The sequence below is a fragment of the Lacerta agilis genome, chromosome 9, assembly GCF_009819535.1.
Source record: "Lacerta agilis isolate rLacAgi1 chromosome 9, rLacAgi1.pri, whole genome shotgun sequence".
Lineage (NCBI taxonomy): Eukaryota > Metazoa > Chordata > Lepidosauria > Squamata > Lacertidae > Lacerta > Lacerta agilis.
The window spans coordinates 61,450,754-61,469,877 of NC_046320.1; the positions used below are offsets into that span (position 1 = coordinate 61,450,754).

The 19,124-nt window shown below is 41.3% G+C and overlaps 1 protein-coding gene across 4 annotated transcripts; it reads left to right on the plus strand.

Moving 5' to 3' along the window:
• The first annotated feature begins 391 nt into the window (after positions 1–391).
• Positions 392–18,864, plus strand: HELQ (helicase, POLQ like). 4 transcript variants are annotated; one of them, XM_033160735.1, is made up of 18 exons: positions 393–817; positions 2,200–2,950; positions 3,237–3,415; positions 4,538–4,738; positions 5,160–5,232; positions 6,127–6,224; positions 6,768–6,866; positions 8,137–8,282; positions 8,674–8,913; positions 9,966–10,107; positions 11,476–11,580; positions 11,739–11,949; positions 13,869–14,026; positions 14,685–14,783; positions 15,245–15,418; positions 16,286–16,399; positions 17,823–17,957; positions 18,660–18,864. In XM_033160735.1, exons 1-18 carry the CDS (start codon positions 644–646, stop codon positions 18,735–18,737), a joined length of 3,177 nt encoding a protein of 1,058 aa, XP_033016626.1. In that variant the 5' UTR covers positions 393–643; the 3' UTR covers positions 18,738–18,864. The 4 variants fall into 4 exon arrangements, with proteins under 4 accessions (XP_033016627.1, XP_033016628.1, XP_033016626.1 ...); XM_033160736.1 differs by lacking the exon at positions 11,476–11,580 and having other exon boundaries at positions 392–817; XM_033160738.1 differs by lacking the exon at positions 2,200–2,950 and having other exon boundaries at positions 729–817.
• Positions 18,865–19,124: the final 260 nt, after the last annotated feature.

The following is a 19,124-nucleotide window of genomic DNA, read 5'->3' on the forward strand; positions in this document are numbered from 1 at the left end:
CATTTCCTGTCCCGTGACACGTTTTAGGCCCCGCGCATGCACCGTGCCAGGAAGAAGCCGCAAGGGCGCCCAGTTCGAACTGTCAACAAAACACGGTGTCCAATCGCCGCACGGCGTTGCCTCCTTAACGGTCATTGGGTCGTTTTCTTATACCCACATTTCCGTTTCCTAAGTTTTTTCGAACGGGAAGTGACGTAACACCCCGCACATGCATATTTAATCACACATACATATACTTTGCCTATCGGGGATTTTAAACTGCAACTGCCCTGATTCAAATTGCAACTGCCCTCCGCTGGGGGTGATGGGAGTTGTAGTCCAAGAGGGCACCGGTGCTGCGGAAGGCCGCCGTAATGCCATGTCGTATAAGAACAATAGCCGTTGAGGGGGAAAGCGGAGCTCCTCGAGTCAACTATTTCTCTTCCTTTCCCCCGTCTTTCTATAGCAGTTGGTATCGCCCTTCTAGGGGCTAGAACGCGGCTGTGAGGAGAGCTGGGCGGTTCCATTTGTGTCCAGAGGGGTGAAGGCAAACGGGAGGCGATGGAGCCGCGGCTTCCCCTCACGGGAAGCGGCTCTCTTCCTCCTCCGCCCGCCCGGTGTCGGCTTGGCGGGGGAGCCCGGTGCTAGGCTATGCCGCTGCACGATGGAGGGCGACGGGGTCGCTGTGAGGAGGGCGCGGGAGCGGCGGCAGAAAAGGCAGCGGCCGGGAGCCGAGCCCGGTGACGGCAAGGGGAGCTGCGGTCGGACTTCCTCCCGCTCCCCGCCGGCTCCCAAGAAGCTGAGCACCGGGGAACCGGAGGGAGAACCGGAGGATGAGGTACCCACACTGACTCTGGGCCCCATCCCACTCTCAGACCACAGATCCATCAGGCTCCGTATTGCCTACACTGGCTGGCAGCTTATCTCCAGGGTTGCAAGCCTTTGCCCTTCCTGGAGCTGCCGCGGGGGATTTGAACCTGGGACCTTGTGCATGCAGAACGGGTGCTGCCCAGCACTGAGCTGCAGCCCTTCCCCTGTGGGTTTAGGAGCAGAGGGATCTGCCTGCCTGTCACGCTCGGTATTACCTTCACCCACCAGCAGTGGCTTTCCAGTATTTCCAAGCCCTACCTGGGATTTGAACCTGGGACCACCTGCATGCAAAAGGAGATGTTCCCTGCTACCTTCCGCCGGTGTATACTCAAGACATCAGGGATAAAATTCCCACCCAGCACAATGCACCTGTTAGGTTCAGCGGCACTGTGGTTGCAAGTATGAATTCATGTTCTGTCAGTGCATGTGGCCCTTCACAGAAGTGCAGCAGGAAGGGGTGGCCCTCGCCTTGGCTCTGGGAGACACAGGTGGGATTTGGCAAGGGGAAGTAGAGCCGAGAAGGTGGATCTGCTGTGTTGTATTCCTGTTTGCTTTTCTGCGACGTTTTCCCAAAGGGCAAGGGTCATTGCTCAGTGGTAAAGCATCTGCTTTGCATGCAGACTTCAATCTTTTGACATCTCCAGGTGGGGCTGGGAGGGGCTTCTTTCTGAAATCTTGGATGGCCACTGCCTGTCGGTTGTAATACTGAGTTAGGTGAAGCCAAGGGACTGCAATTCAATATGAGCAGCTTCCAATGTAGATAGGAATCCAGAGTAATGTTTTCCAAGCCCTTCCAGCTCTGTCTGTGAGACTTGTAAAGAAATTTTGACAAGTGATTGTGGAGGCTAATTGGCTTTTTGGCAGATGAAACAAACATGTACTGTGGATTTTACCATTGGAATCCATCTAATTTAAACATTATTTTTGAAGAAACTAGTGTATATTAGGTGGTTTTTTTCAGTGTTTGAACCAGATTCTCATTTCATTGTCCTGTAAATCTTTAGAACTGTCATCATTTTTTATGTTCTTCTAGCAACAGCCTGAAGCAAGCTAATCAGAGGAGGCTTTTAAAGCATGAGACAAGGAAAGCTTTACCATTTAATTTCCCACTTTAGAATTCTGTTAACAATAAGAATACAGGTAACTTGTCTCATCCAAAACCTCATTAGATGGCCCTTGATAAACTATGTCTTAGCTCCCTTTCTGAACAGTAGGAATAATATTACTCTTCTACCCTAATAGATTGCCATAAGGTTTGAAATAATGTGTCTGAAGTGCATTAAACTTTCTAAGGTGCTTATGTGAATGCTAAATATTATAAAAACTCATTCAGATTTTTATTTCTTGCAGTATGTTGACAGTGAAGTTGAATTGTTTGGGGACTATGACAGCTTTTCTGGCAACAACTCTTTGTTAGCTGAAGTACATGATCTAGAGGAAAGATGCATGAAGTCCACTGATGGTGTCCTGGATATTAAAAACCTAGATTGCAATACTGCTGTGGAGCCTGTATGTGGAGATGTTCAGCTACAAAATGCTAAGAATATAGAACAGATATTGCCAATTCCAGAATCAACTACCAACTCCAGAAGCAGAAGAAAATTCGATTTTTTAAGCACTATGAAAGAGCAGAAGGATAGCAGTCTAGATCCTCATGGTGATAGTCTAGAAAACCTGCCATCATCACAGCTTTTATTTCTTAAACAATCAGAGGAATGCTTGATTCATCCTCACAAAGTGGCAGAAGTAAAAGAGCGAGCCTATCACTGGAATCAAAGCCCTGATAAGATCTCAGACGTACCTCATTGTCATGATACAGAAAATGTTAAAAAAGATAGTGAACCATCTGCAAGTTCTTTGTCTGAACCAAGGAGGAGGAGTCTCAAAGATCATCTCAAAAGTGCAATGACTGAAAATGCTAGAGCTCCTGCTTCACTGGTGTCTAAAAGCAAACAACTCAAAGAGGCTGTTGTATCTGAAGAGATTGGGGTTGCTGAGAGAACTCACAGTGCTTCCTTTGTTGACATTGGTCCCTTTTATGGATTGCCAACCAAGGTCAAGGAGCTGCTAACAGAGTTCAGAGGAATTGACAAACTTTATGGTAATACCACTGTACTGCTTGTTGTAGTATTAAATTCTGTGCTAATCATAGAGTTGGAAGGGACCCTGAGGATAATCTTGTCCAACCCCCTGCAATGCAGGAATATGCAGTTGTCCCATATGGGGATTGAACCTGTAACCTTGAAATTATCTGCACCATGCTCTAACAAATTGATCAGTAATGATCCTGTTTAGTGAACAATTTGCAGAATTCCAAAAGACTCTTATTTTGATCTTTAATCACTGAATAAAATAGAAGGGTAACACCTGTCTTCTTATTTTTACAGACTGGCAGCATGCTTGTTTAACATTAGAATCCCTGCAGCAGAGAAAGAATTTAATATACTCCTTGCCAACCAGCGGTGGAAAAACACTTGTAGCGGAAATTTTAATTCTTCAACAATTACTCTGCAAACAAATGGATGTTTTAATGATCCTACCATACGTGGCTATAGTCCAGGAGAAGGTGTGGCAATAATAGGCTTTTTATCCTTATGCATCCTTGTAGTATACTTCAACTTTTTTGCATAGATTGCTGAAAGTGATGGGCTGCAACCCTGTGTACACTTAATTGGCAGTTCCAAAATCCATATTAGGATGATCAGGCCAATAAAAACGCCCCCAAATAGTGTGCAAGCTTTCTCCAGTACTCTTAATCAGGCTAGTGATAAACAAAACGAGTGGGAGAGGGGGAAGTAACTGGCTGGTGGTTAAACGACGGGGGTCTGCATCTGATCAGTCTAAAGATGAAGTGTGGGAGCCCTAGGGAGCAGATAATCAAAGGAAGCTCTTTTAAAGCTCTTTTATGCAGGTAGGTGCTCCTTAACTGGAATTACTGAATTCTGTGGGACTCGCTTCTGAGGAAACTAGCACAGCACTGGGCAGGCATTTATTTGACAGTTGATATTTTACTTATTGGGACGCAGGTGGTGCCGTGGTCTGAACCACAGATCCTAGGGCTTGCCAATCAGAAGGTTGGCGGTTTGAATCCCCGTGACGGGGTGAGTTCCCGTTGCTCGGCCCCAGCTCCTGCCCACCTAGCAGTTCAAAAGCACATCAAAATGCAAGTAGATAAATAGGTACTGCTCCGGCGGGAAGGTAAACGGCATTTCCGTGCGCTGCTCTGGTTCACCAGAAGCGGCTTAGTCATGCTGGCCACATGACCCGGAAGCTGTCTGCGGACAAACACCGGCTCCCTCTGCCTATAGAGCGAGATGAGCACGCAACCCCAGAGTGCGCGTGCGCTGCTCTGGTTTGCCAGAAGTGGCTTAGTCATGCTGGCAACATGACCCGGAAGCTGTACACCAGCTCCCTTGGCCAGTAAAGCGAGATGAGCACCGCAACCCCAGAGTCGTCTGCGACTGGACCTAATGGTCAGGGTTCCCTTTACCTTTTTATTTTACTTATTTATTTTGAGATGCAGTGCCACTGAACACTTATAAAAATAGCTGTGAAATAAAGCTTGCATGCAGCAGCTGGTCTCTATTATAAGCTACTTGCAAACATGTTACTGGTATAAAATTTTGATAATTTAAAAAAAAAAGAATTCTCAGTTGTGTTTTTATTGTTTATTTTTTGCATATGGTAGGTTGCTGGTTTGTCGGGTTTTGGAATGGAACTAGGTTTTCTGGTTGAAGAATATGCAGGAAGTAGAGGAAGGATTCCTCCAATCAAAAGAAGGCTTAAGAAATCTCTGTATATTGCCACTATTGAAAGAGGGCACACCCTAGTGAATTCCTTGATTGAAACTGGGCGAATTGGTGACCTGGGTCTAGTTGTGGTTGATGAGGTTTGTTATAAAACTCCTGAAACTATTTTAAAATGCTTTTAATTTATATATAAATTCAAACTTGTTTGCAGAAGTTGCACTGTGCTACTTATTTATATTGATGGGCACTTGGCTTTTTAAATAATCCCTAATCGGTTGAAATATATCAAGACTCTTTATTGGTAACTAGTAATATTACACATACTTGCATTGAGTCCCAGTTGTAACCAACACAAAATATAATAATGTGTTTAAGACTGGCATTAATCGGTGTCCCTACACTATGCCGGAGAACCAAGCCTACAGCTTTAAAGAGGGAGGTGGGTCAAAATGCAGCACATATGCCAAAGAAATATGACCTCCATTTTAACGTTCATAAAGTTATTGGGTTCTGATGCTTTCCTACTCTCATAATCTCCTTACACCTTTCTTTTAATTCAAGTTGCACATGCTTGGAGAAGGAAGTCGTGGGGCTGTTCTAGAAATGACTCTTGCAAAGATTATTTATAAAAGCAGTAAGTAATTTCTGCACGTCTTGAACTCAAATAAAAGCTACCGGTACATCAATTGTGCCATTTCTAAAAACTTAGATAATTTGTCTGTATAATAGTATATTTCAACATGTAAAGTGTTTTAAATGCTTATTTTTCATCTCAAGCCCCCAGACCCCAGGAAGCATAAAATATATTCCACTTATATTGTTTTGTATTTTTTATTTGTATTTTATTCTTAATTTTTGTGAGCCACTCAGAGAGCATGTTAGTTGGCAGCTGTTAGCTATACAAAATAAAACATCAAACAACACTGGCAACATGAAGTTTAAAATTATTTCAAGATGGTGAAGAGAAATGCAAATTAAATGAGATTTGTTTTGTTCACCTTTTCAAGCTACGCCCTAGGATGGAGGGAGCAAGGGAGGCAACAGACTATGTAGCAAGCACAGCTCTGTCCTTCAACAGAAAGGTACAGCCATGGGTCTTAGGAAGAACAGCCACTGCTACCTGAGGCAGCTGCCTCACTCTGCCTCATGATAGGGATAGCTCTGTTTTGTCTGCTTATTTTGGCAGCAAGTCCCACTGATTTCTACTGAAATTACTCCCCAGTTAATGTGAATACCATTGCAGCCTCAGATATGCAAATACTTTATTATGTAACTTTTAGACTTGGGAAGTTTTGCCACCTCAGCGTAGAGTTGTCCAGGGCTGCATTTCGTGTGTCAGTCTTAATAATATCTGGTGCAGTTGGTCAAAAAGGGTGATTATGAGCTTAATGTTGCTCTTGCTATTTATCTAAAGAAGAAAGTGGTTGTCTTGTTCTATTTCCAGTATGAGATACTATATGACTTTCATTTACTATTCTATGATACATTGAGGGTAATATTTCAAAGTATGTTGCTATATTTTGTATAGAAACCACTCAGATCATTGGAATGAGTGCAACTTTAAATAACGTTGGAGATCTGCAGCAATTCCTGAAAGCGGAATATTACACCAGTAATTTCAGACCAGTATGTATTTGACTAGAGAACTTGTTGACTTTCTTAGAGGTAAATGTTGCATATTGACCACTTTGAACTAACTGTATGGACGAGAAGGCATTTTTCCTTTCTGAGCTTTTTAGGCAATTAATTTGGTGCACAATGGTATTTGTTGTTGTTTCCAGGCATTTAATTTGACAATGAAGATAGCATTCATTATTAGCCTTTAAAATGTTTAGTTTTACATGGTCAAATTTCTTCAAAATATGTTACCTTCTAATCACTATTGTGGCAAAGATGAGATTACGGATTCCTCTTTGTAAAACAAGTCATAAGGAAAACAACTTACAAAACGTAAAAGCCACAGACACCATAATTCAAGAAAGTGTTTAAATTTGTTTGTGATTTTTAGGAAAGGCAAAAAGAATAATGCATATATTTTTTTTTAAAAAAAAACCTCTTAATGTGTGGAAGTCTCTCTTTTCAAATGCCTTCCACATTACATCCACAGGATCGCTTTTTCTCAATAGAAGTAATAATCTGATTATTCTATGTACATTTTTAAAAATATAGGTAGAACTGAAAGAATATGTAAAAATACGAGACACTATCTATGAAGTTGACAACAAAGAGGAAAATGGCTTTAGATTTTCACGTCTTCTTAATTTCAAGGTAATGTCAATAAGCATGCAAAGTTTTTCTTAACCAATAGCCGATTAAAGTAATATGCTTCAACATGTTCTTCCTTCAGGTAGGTAGTCGTGTTGGTCTGACACAGTCGGAATATATATTAAAAAATTAAAAATTGTCCAGTAGCACCTTGGAGACCAACTAAGTTTGTGCTGGGTATAAGCTTCCGTGTGCCAGGTATCTGAAGTGTGCATGCACACGAAAGCTTTTCTTACCGTAGTTGGTCTCTCAGGTGCTTGTTGTTGTTCAGTCGTTCAGTCGTGTCCGACTCTTCGTGACCCCATGGACCAGAGCACGCCAGGCACGCCTATCCTTCACTGCCTCTCGCAGTTTGGCCAAACTCATGTTAGTAGCTTCGAGAACACTGTCCAACCATCTCATCCTCTGTCGTCCCCTTCTCCTTGTGCCCTCCATCTTTCCCAACATCAGGGTCTTTTCCAGGGAGTCTTCTCTTCTCATGAGGTGGCCAAAGTACTGGAGCCTCAACTTCAGGATCTGTCCTTCTAGTGAGCACTCAGGGCTGATTTCTTTGAGAATGGATAGGTTTGATCTTCTTGCAGTTCATGGGACTCTCAAGAGTCTCCTCCAGCACCATAATTCAAAAGCATCAATTCTTCGGCGATCAGCCTTCTTTATGGTCCAGCTCTCACTTCCGTACATTACTACTGGGAAAACCATAGCTTTAACTATACGGACCTTTGTCGGCAAGGTGATGTCTTTGCTTTTTAAGATGCTGTCTAGGTTTGTCATTGCTTTTCTCCCAAGAAGCAGGCGTCTTCTAATTTCGTGACTGCTGTGCTACTGGACAAAAGTGACTCTCAGGTGCTACTGGACAAAAAAAATAATGTTTTTATATATATATGTTCTTCCTTGTGTCTGATGCAAACAATTGGCTCTAAAAATGCAATTCAGTCTAGATACAACTACTACTACTACTACTACTAATAATAATAATAATAATAGAATTGCTTACTTTGTTTACAGAGAATGTTTGATATAAGTGTGTATTTTACCAGCAGATAATGTATGGTCCTGATTCTAGTATCCTTAGGTGAGGGATACTAAAATGACAAAGAAATGGGTGCTGTTTTTGTATTTATTTTTTTTCATTTAAAGCAACAATTTAAAATGGAAGCTTCAGTCATGAATAAGTTTGTAACGTCAAATACATTGAAGTTTTGTATGAATATTTTGATTAACTTAGGCACAACAAAGTTACCCAGAACGGAAACAAATTTGTGTTACCTTTTAGTATTCTACTGATCTGCAGAAGACTGACCCTGATCACCTTATTGCACTGGTGACGGAAGTTATTCCACAGTACTCCTGCCTTGTCTTCTGTCCCACTAAAAAGAACTGTGAAAATGTAGCAGAAATGATTTGCAAGCACTTGAACAGGTATGCTTCCTGCATGCAGTATACCTACTTGATTGGCATGTTTACAATTAACCTCGGAATTTACTAATGTTGATGCAGAGGCCTGTTCCTTCACTTTGCAAACAGAGTGATCAGAATGGTATGCACTGATCAAACAGGATCATGTATAACACTGTAGTATTTATATCTGCAGCTTGAGCAAACTGTTGAGTACTGCAGGGTGTGATGGTACTATTGTGTCCAGAATAACAACCTTTGAAGCACCATATAATTCTGTGTTGTGGCAGCGATGTTGATTGAAAAAGGGAGAGACTAGGAATAATTTAGCGCTGTGTGACACATGCAGTTTATGTACACAGTTCCCAAGATGGTTGGTATGCAAGCATAATCTAAGTGTACTTTTCTTTCCTAGAGACTATAAAAAGTTGAAGGAGAAAGAAAAACGCAATCTTCTTACAGATTTGAGAAACATCTGCAGTGGAAGACTTTGCCCAGTACTGAAGCAAACAATTCCGTATGGAATCTCCTATCACCATAGTGGCCTTACCAGTGAAGAAAGGAAGCGAATAGAAGAGGCTTACTCTTCAGGAATCCTCTGTCTCCTTACCTGCACCTCCACCCTTGCTGCTGGGGTTAACTTGCCAGCTCGAAGGTTAATTTTTAAGCGATGTCGCGTCTTTCTGTTTTTATCATGTGGAGCGTAGAACAGATTTTAACATTTCCTTCACTCAGGAGCATGAAGCCAGAGGCAGGGGTCCAGTAAGGGCATCAGAAGCTGACCAGAAAACAAGAGCTCGGGCACCTTTTCCTGGCATGCTAGCATCCTGCGTGCAGGGAAATGTTTTTACATAGAATAATATTTTGTCCTCTGAGCCCCCTTCCCTCCTCCCATACACAAAAGTCTGAAGTGGTAATTAGCAGAAACAGATTTACCACCTTATCTGTTGTTGGTACATACTAGGCCTGAGTTCAGGGTCTGGTGTGAAGATGCTCTCTAGTTCCTGTTGCATGGGCTCACATATGACCAGTACTAGAGATAGCAAGTAACTTCCCTTTCCAGTCTCATTTCACTCTTGAAGCACTTCTGGCAACCATGAAGAAGGAACGGAATTTGCAGGATTAGTCTTGAGGATTTTAGTGTCCCTTAAGGAACTGTTCAGGTGTTTCCTTTGCTCCTCAGCTGCTGCCTACTTATTAATTCTGAGGATAGCTCAGACTTAATCTCCGAATTGTGGATTTGAGCCCTACGTTGGGCAAATCCTGCATTGCAAGGGGTTGGACGAGGTGACCCTCTTGGTCCCTTCCAACTACAAAATTCTATGATTAAATCTAAATCAAGTTACTTGGATGTAGCATACTTGTCTTTTGGTCTAATTATTCAGTAGCACCAGGCAGAGAACATAGCAGAAGTCTAGTGTTTGGCTATAAATGAAACTGTTACTGTGTCCCCTGTTGCATGCAGTGGTTGGCAGATTCCTACTTGTCTTTTGAGCATATTTCAGGAATAAAAGGTGCTCCAAAGTCAAAAGTTGCTATGGTATAAAAGTTTGTCTAACTGTACGCACTGTAACAATTCCGAGGAATGTTGGGGTTCCAACAATCTGATGCATTTTGTTTTCTTCATTTCAGTAATTACTTTTTAAAAAATCAAATGCTTTGAACATTATATACTATAATTAAAACACATTCTCATTGTTTCCATAGGGTCATTTTAAGAGCTCCATATGTTGCAACAGAATTCATGAAGAAAAACCAGTATAAACAGATGATAGGCAGAGCTGGCCGTGCCGGTATTGACAAAGCTGGTGAAAGCATTCTTATCGTGCAAGAGAAAGACAGGAATCTGGTAACTTAAGCAAAACAAATTTGATTTTCACACTTTGCAGTATAAATCAATTGTGTAATATGGGGTGATGGTCAAATTTTTAAATGTAAGCGTGCTCTGAAATAATTTGATCATCCTTTTAGGAAGTATATTTAAAGGGCCTTTTTCTTTTACAGTGGTACCTCGGGTTAAGAACTTAATTCGTTCCAGAGGTCCGTTCTTAACCTGAAACTGTTCTTAACCTGAGGTACCACTTTAGCTAATGGGGTCTCCCGCTGCCGCCGCCGCCAGCCTGTTTCTGTTCTCATCCTGAAGCAAAGTTCTTAACCTGAGGTACTATTTCTGGGTTAGCGGAGTCTGTAACCTGAAGTGTCTGTAACCCGAGGTACCACTGTATTATATGTTAATCAAGGCCAGTACCTCATCTTGAAAACCAGTGATATACCATCATAAAAGAGCATGACCACCCAGTAACATAACATACTGATTTTAGAAAATGTTTTATAAGATAAACTGCCTGCCTGCATGAGCTTTGGGTAGGTAGCATTCTGTAACAAAAAGGTGATATATGAAAAATCTACATATTTAAAATATGAAACATATGCATTGTTAAGGTATATACAGCTGAAATAATTGCTTTCTTATCTGTTAAACAAATGCCAAATTGCAGTCTTAAGTCACCACTGAAAAAGGCTCAGCGTTGTATTCAGCTAAGTCCTACATTGAGTAAGCTCACTGAAATTACTGAACCCAAGTTAACCATGTCCATTAACTTTGACGTGTCTACTCTGAGTAGGACTAGCATTGAAAACTACTGGTACTCCCAGTAAATTTGAAGAGGAATAGATCTGTAGTTCTAGGAAACATCCCCTGACAACAGCTTTTTGTCCTTTTTGTTTGTTTTTATTTAAAACTTTTATAACTTTCTAAAATAGCTCGAGACAGATTACAACCTGCTTTTAAAGCTGTAGTCAAGCAGAGTAAAACAACGTTTTTAAAAATACAAATGCGACAGCAGAAGACAGGGCAAGCTATCATACATCATAAAAACTCAAAAGGAGTTGTAAAGAGCCAAGAGCTGTTACTGCCCAAAGGTTTCATTAATAGATGAACATTCTGTAGTCACTGGTACACAGCCACTCCCTGAGAAAGAGGTCATTCCATAAACCTGAAGTTTCTGAGAAGATGCTACTCCTAGCTGCAAGTGACTTGTTTTGTAAGGCAGTACAGAACAGGGCAGTTGATTCACAAATGCAATGGTTAAAGCAGTGCAGATCTTGAGGAGATCTTGTTGGGACATAATGGAGAAGATAATCTTTTAGGAAGATTAGGTACAAATATGCCATATTTTATAACTTGCATTCACATAGCTGTTGCTCTTTTTTTAAGGTTCAAAAGTTAGTATACAGCCCTCTGGAAAGCTGTTACAGCAATCTCCTGCTTGAATTCAACAAGGGTATCCGGAGTTTAATCTTATCATTGGTTGGATTAAAGGTAATTCTGAAACCTTAAAACTAGTTGATTGTATTAAGAAGAGTGATGGGGGAGGTAAAGTTACAGGTAGAATAACGAAACATCAAACTCTTTTTTTTTTAAGTGGTGTTTAGCTTGTCTTAGTATACTCTCGTTTGTCCTGTTGTGTTCCACTACAGATAGCAAACAGTCCTGAAGAGGTTTTCCAGTTCATGCATGTAACCTTGTTTAGTGTCCAGCCACAGCTTCTGCCTGAAGGAAAGAGCCTACAGGATGTAACTACAGAAGTATTGCAATGGCTGAAACAAAATGGACTCCTAAAAGATAGTACAAGCTGTGATGGTGAACAAATTCTAGTGATCACAAAGCTGGGTCAAGCCACTTACAAAGGTATAAAACCTCTCTCTGGGATCTATTAAAATACAGTCACGCAAGGCCAGTCTTACCAGCAGCCAGAATGAAGTGGCTACCCCCATGAAGCAGATTCTGACTGCAATTAGGGGCAGGAAACCTCCATAATTTTAATTTATAGCTACAGGTAGCAACCATTTTGTGTGCATCTGCTGATGCACGAGACCCAGAAGAAGGCAGAATGGGGTGGGGTGGGCTTATGCGCACTCCACCGATGCATGCAGGGACCAAAAATGGACACACACACACCCATGCAAAATGGTTGTCTGTATCTTTTTCTGAAGTGAAAAGGGATTTGATTTGATTTGATTTGATTTTTCACCTCACTCATCAAAATGGCTTGGGCTGGCCAAGATAGATCTCAGTTCCCAGCTCAACTACTGTTTTTCTATGGACATATAAAAATTAATCCAGTGTCTCTTTAGCTCATCATTTCTGCGCCCCCCAAATATTGTCCTCCTTTTGAAGATTAATCACATTCAGACCTTGTCCGACTGTCAGATTGGGGTGGAAGGAAACGTTAATAGGTAAAACATGTTCCTAGTGCGTATTGCAAGGGAACAGCAATTTCCCAGTACTCCATAAAATCAATCTGCTTGTAAGCTACATAAAAACCTGCTGGATCAGACTAAAAGCCTATCACATCCAGCATTCTGTTCAGCAATCTTTTCAGTCGGATCAACAAAAGGCAACACGTGGGCTAATAATGCATTGGCAATATTTATGAAACACTATCAATTGTTTCTTAATTCATAAACAAAAGCCATATAATATGTGCAAGAAGTCACGAACTAATAGAAGTCAAATATATTCCATCAACAGGAATGCTTAGAATGGTGTGTAATCACAAAGAAAGACTGAAGTTGAGGCAGAAAGCCTTTCCACAGTTCAATATCTATATCAAAGTTTGCTTGAGAATGAACTGGAGCCAGGTGGTGCTGTAAGCACAGCAGCAACAAACAACAACAAACAGCAAACAGAACATTATTAGCCCACGTGTTGCCTTTTCTTGATCAGATTGTTTCGTGTGGTAACACAGGGGATTTCCTTTGTCACAGCAATCTTTTCAAACAGAGCAGCCAATTACAGTCGTACCTCGGGTTACGTACGCTTTGGGTTGCGTATTTTTCGGGTTACGAACTCCGCTAACCCGGGAGCGCAACCCAAAACGCGTGAGATTCGCGCATGCGCAGAAGTGTTTTTGCGGTCTGCGCAGAAGCGATTTTTTCCCGGTCTGCGCATGCACAGAACCAATTAGGGTTACGTCCTTTTCGGGTTACGTACTGTAACCCAGAACAAATTAAGGACGTAACCCGGGGTACCACTGTAGATACGTATGGGAAGAAGAAGAAGAAGAGTTTGGATTTGATATCCTGCTTTATCACTACCCGAAGGAGTCTCAAAGCGGCTCACATTCTCCTTTCCCTTCCTCCCCCACAACAAACACTCTGTGAGGTGAGTGGGTGAGGCTGAGAGACTTCAAAGAAGCATGACTAGCCCAAGGTCACCCAGCACCTGCATGTGGAAGAACGGAGACGCGAACCCAGTTCCCCAGATTACGAGTCTACCGCTCTTAACCACTACAATGCTTGCAAGTGTGACCATGATAGTGGTGAGTGTGGAATGTCCTAGACATAAGGAAAGGCTACTTCCCCACAGAACTGATGCCCCCTTGAATCAAGGAGAGCTTTGCTGGGCCTGGTTTGTGGGGATCAAATATGGAATTTGTTGTGACAGCGCTTCCTGCTAAGAAGAGCAAGTGGTTTGCCACCCGGAAAGGGTAGTAAGCATTTCAGTCTTCCAACATGTTGGCATGCTAAATGTCCCACCAAATTCTGAAGATCAGATCTCTAGAATGTGGGGCATTGTATGATGTCTACCTTTTTATTATATCTTAGGTTCTATCGATTTGGCGTACTGTGACACGCTCTATGCAGACTTGAAGAAAGGCCTTGAGGGACTAATCCTTGAAAGTTGCCTACATTTAATCTACCTGACAACACCGTACAGTATGGTTTTGCAGTGTAGCCCAAACTGGATGATCTACTTTAGACAGGTAACCTTTTAAAAAAAACAAGAAGAAAAATAATGTTATATCTTTACATAGCGTCCCTGGGTTCTTTCCTCTCTTTTTCTGAGCTTAGCAAGCACAAGGCTCTCTTGTCAGCTTCTGTGGAAAAGCTAAAGTTGTTCCTTGTGCACAAGGGGTCTTAAATAGCCTAGGGAATAAATTATGCTCAGATACATGCAGGATCCAGACCTTTTAAAATTAAATTCCTGGGTTTTTCTTTTTCTTTTTGCATTTGTTACAAGGCAGGTGCAGCTAGTGAATTTTTTGCAGTATACCTCAAGAGTGTTTTATCTTACATGTCTGAAGTTTTTCATTTCACGTGCAGTAACTGCATTTAGAAATTAACGTCACGGGACTCTTCTTCTCATAGCCCAGCACATGCATTATTTGAGTAACTTACACCCAGGCAAGACAAGAGAACTCGGAGGGTTCATGGAGGGACCTCTCATTCCCAGAGATTCCCTGTGGTGTTTCAGTGTGCACAAATCTCTGCACTCATGCCAAGTTTGGGTGGTGGGAGGAGAACACTGTACTGTTGAGTCCAGTGCCACTCTCCTATGTCTCTCACCAGGGTCAGAGCATGCCCTGTGTTTTCTGCAGAATGTAACTTTCCTTTATAGCTGAGATTAATTCTGCTTTTTAGTACAGTCAGCTAAGTCCAGCAGAACAACAAGTAGCAGTCCTTGTTGGTGTGCCGGAGAGCTTTATTACCAAAAAGGCTTCTGGACAAGCTGTCAGAATGGTAAGAGGAAGATATATTTGTTATTTCAGCTGTCTAAAGATAACTGTGGGAATGGATTATTGTGGTATCCATCAAAATTGTGAATTCAGGGGAACTTCTGTGATTTTGGTCATTTGTGTAGTTGGTCATAAATGATTGGATTAAAATTTTGATTACCTTAACATTCAGTAGATCAGAAATTAGTTGCACATGAATGACAGAAAAGCAGCATATTAGAGCCATACTAAAGCTTATTTGTTGTCCTATTTGGGACTACTTATTTCTGAAATTCCTAGCTGGAAATTGTCTTGTGTGGCCTTTTACGTTGCATTTCATGGTTTAGATAGCCTCAGAAATGGATGAATTTAAAACTGTAACTGTTCCACTATTTCAGAAAAATTGAAAGATTCAGAAAAATTGAAAGAAGAATTTTTCCATTGGGTTGTGTCTTCAATTTCTAATTATACTCCATATTCCTTTAGGATGTGGACATTGGCACAGCCAGTAGACTCTACTTGTCCTTGGTACTTCATGCTTTGTTAAAAGTGAACAACGTATGGGAGGTGGCAGAGAAATTCAACATATCACGAGGATTCATTCAAACCCTTCTTAATTCAGCTGCTTCGTTCTCCTCCTCAGTTCTACATTTCTGTGAGGTAATGTGTAGTAGCTGAATACTTCATTGATGGAACACAGAAATGTCGCTCAGAAACTTCTTTTACTTCAGATTTTCCAAATTGTTCCACGCAGCTTCCCTTTCAAATTCCAGAACTGATCAAAGCTGCATTTCTTAAAAATAGTCCACATTCTGTTTTACTTAACTTGCATGTGGAGAATCCTCAAGCCAAGAATAAATAACCAGTTTATTGTGCTTTTATGACAGTATTTTCATACATGTTTCAATTAAAAAATTCATTTAGAAAGAACCACATTGAAATTAGTCAACCAGAAGCAAAGGATTTCATGCTGTTAGCTGCTTCTATTGCTGTTGATTAATTGCATTTTAAGATGGTACCCAAGGAATCTGTTCCAGTGACCTTCCACTGTTTTATATTATCCACAGCTAAAAGATCACAATAACTTAGGCATATTGGTTCCTCTTCCAGAATTTTGGCAGGATTTTGGTAGACAATTTTTTGACCAAAATGGACGGACAAAAGTTATAATAATAATAATTTATTTATAACCCGCCCATCTGGCTGGGTTTCCCCAGCCACTCTGGGCGGCTTCCAACCGAATATTAAAAACACAATACAGCATCAAACATTAAAAACTTCCCTAAACAGGGTCACCTTCAGATGTCTTTTAAAAGTCAGATAGTTGTTTATTTCCTTGACATCTGAGGGGAGGGCATTCCACAGGGCAGGCGCCACTACTGAGAAAGCCCTCTGCCTGGTTCCCTGTAACCTCACTTCTCACAGCGAGGGAGCCGCCAGAACGCCCTCGGTGCTGGACCTCAGTGTCCAGACTGAACGATGAGGATTTCCTAACATTTTAAATTATGTTTTAATTTATTTTTACAGGAGCTGAATGAATTTTGGGTTTATAAAGCTCTCCTGACAGAACTTACCAAGAGACTAATGTACTGTGTTAAGGCAGAGCTTATCCCTCTTATGGAGGTGGCAGGAGTTTTAGAGGTTAGTATATGCCTAACAAACCAGAAGAACTGTACGTTAATACCTCCGCGAACATCCGCCTTGTCTAGCATCCATTCCGGCGAATGTTCTGCGGCAAACCTTGAAGTACTGGAACGGGTTACTTCGGGGTTTGCCGCTCATGCATGCGCAGAACCCCTAAATCGCACTTCATGCTTTACCCTGTGTCCTTTACCTGCTAGTGGCTGGGGCTCCGGAATGGATTCCGGTTGCAAATCAAGGTACAACTGTATTCTTTCACCAAACAAATCCAAGCAGAATTTAAAGATGGTTTGTAAAAAAAATCCTTCAAAGTAACTGTTACTATCTGAGATTGGTACAGCTTTCTCTTTTCCAGGGAAGCATGGTTTTACTACCCAGCAAAAGAGCAGCACATTTGCAAGCTCTGCAAAAATTAATTCCTGCAGCAGAAGTTTCCTGCTTTGCATTCCTATGCTTCTGACCCATTGCTCCAGCAAGTCTCATTTTGCCATGTTAGCTTTTGAGATGATGTGCCTTTAGGAGGGGTCAGTACAGGAACAGATCTTTGCTGCTGTTTGATATGTCACAGTGAATGATTGTGGTTTTTGCTGTAGGCTGCACTGAGGAAGTTATTCGAACTCTGTGTTCTTTCAGTTATTTTATGCACCATTAATTGTAGCCCCACAGCTGTCAACACCACCCTGGGACAAATATTTAAAAGGGTGTATATAAATGCATTAAGTAAAAGGGGTGTCTTGGAATTGTAAATTGTGTACTATTGCAGTATGATTGTGGAGTGTGTTACAAAGCACCCTGAACAGCAAACACATATTCAGCACAAGACACAGGACAAAATGAACTTGGCCAATGGGGCCAAAGTTCTCTGGTGTCATTTTTTATGAAAGTATTTTCATGGAAATTGACTAGACAGATTGAAGATGGCCCTGAACTGAGCTTTCTAAAATTGAAAGTTTTCCTCGGTAAGTTTTGCTGTTAAATAGACCTACTGCATCATCTCTATACAGGAGTGATAATGCAACCCCACATAAAATGCTGGATTGAAAAGCTAAAAGCTTAGCGGCTGGTGCAATATTTTAAATATCTTCTTAGTACATGTATGTGTGCTGAAAATACAAACCATAAAGCATTTGTACATGGGAATAACAGGATAAATATTTTTCAAATTTTAAACAAACACGTTTGTTTCCGTGTTTATACTAGTGCCCAATAAATCTTACTGAGGCTAGTGTGCGTTGAGGTGGTGAAAGATCTCGACCAATATACAGAGCTAATATACAAAAAGGGCTGTTTTAATGAAAGATTTAGTGGTCAGAAACGGTAGCTAGAAATATGACAGGTTGGTAGAGACTAGAGGTGTGGTGGTGGTGATGAATAGATTTGTTGCCCCCTCTCTTTTTAATTAGCCTTTTGTCCACTTTCTCAGCCTCGAGCCAAGCAACTCTACAACTCAGGGTATAAAACCTTAGCACACTTGGCTAATGCAAATCCAGACGTGCTGGTGAAGACTATTGAGCACTTGTCCAGAAGCCAAGCTAGGCAAATAGTTTCATCTGCAAAGGCAAGTAAAGTTTGTAAAAAGCATTGATAGGAATGGGGATGGAAATTGTGAATCTGAATGGGGAACGGTCTAATCTGCAAATTTTCAAACCAATATGCCAACTGAGACACAATTATCCTTCTAAATTTGCACTTCTCTGAATTTTGTGACGCAGTTCTCTATCCAGAAATTGGGGGGCATTTTGCATAGGACTGAAAGCTCTTGTGCTTGGATCCTACTTGCTGGTTTCCCCACAGGCATCTCTTTGGCCACTGTGAGAACAGGATGCTGGACTAGATGGGTCACTGGCCTGATCCAGTAGGCTCTTCTTAAGTCATTATGAACAATAAGCTTTCACTAAAATGGGAGAAAGTAAAGAGATATAGTTGGAGATGCCATAAGAATGAGGGCCAAGTCTAGCCCTTGCTCCTGCAGACCATAGCCACTGAGAATCAAGGCCTGCCCTTTCATCTGCATAACCCCTTCCTTGGTTCTTTTTTTTTACCAATAGGTGCCAGCATGTTGGAAACTGGCATGTGTGAGTGTGTGATACAGCCTTTGTAGGGATCAGACTAGTCTTGTCTTTGTGAGTCTCTTTCTGCTACAGGAGAATGAAATACACATCATCCCGAGAACTGTCAACTCCCCACCCCCCACCAATGCATTCAGAAATGTTTCTTATATCAGGTTAATTTCACTTTACATGTTTGTTTTTGGATGCAGATGCTCCTGACTGAAAAGGCCGAGGCATTACAAGAAGAAGTGGAAGAGTTACTGAGAATACCAGCAGACATTACTTGAGGTTTTTTAATCACTCTAGCATGTGAATCAAGAATCAAACAATTATTTTTCTACCCTATTTATTTGTAGTTTGCTATACATGTACATGAGCTTATTTCACTATTAATAAAAGCTCCAAAAAATTCTCTATACTTCTTGTTCAGTGCATTATGAAACTGATGTTCTTCTGCAAAGCTGAAATTGATTTATCATCTTTCAGACCTCTTATTTATCATTAGTGGCATCATCATTATGGATATCTGCATATTTCTGTTATAAAGTGCTTCTTTTCTTTTTGAAAATCATTTTTGCTTTGTCTCTGTAAGGCCACGTTAGGAAATTAGAAAGGGGTTGTGGTTCTGAAGCAAAGATCAATTTCTTGGGCTACTCCAAACATAAAAAATGTAT

Excerpts from the sequence above, each read along its gene's own strand:
- HELQ (XM_033160735.1), top strand. The coding sequence starts at position 644 with ATGGAGGGCGACGGGGTCGCTGTGAGGAGGGCGCGGGAGCGGCGGCAG. Across the intron at positions 6,867-8,136 it reads CACGTCTTCTTAATTTCAAG|TATTCTACTGATCTGCAGAA; the intron begins GTAATGTCAATA and ends GTTACCTTTTAG. Across the intron at positions 8,283-8,673 it reads ATTTGCAAGCACTTGAACAG|AGACTATAAAAAGTTGAAGG; the intron begins GTATGCTTCCTG and ends TTTCTTTCCTAG.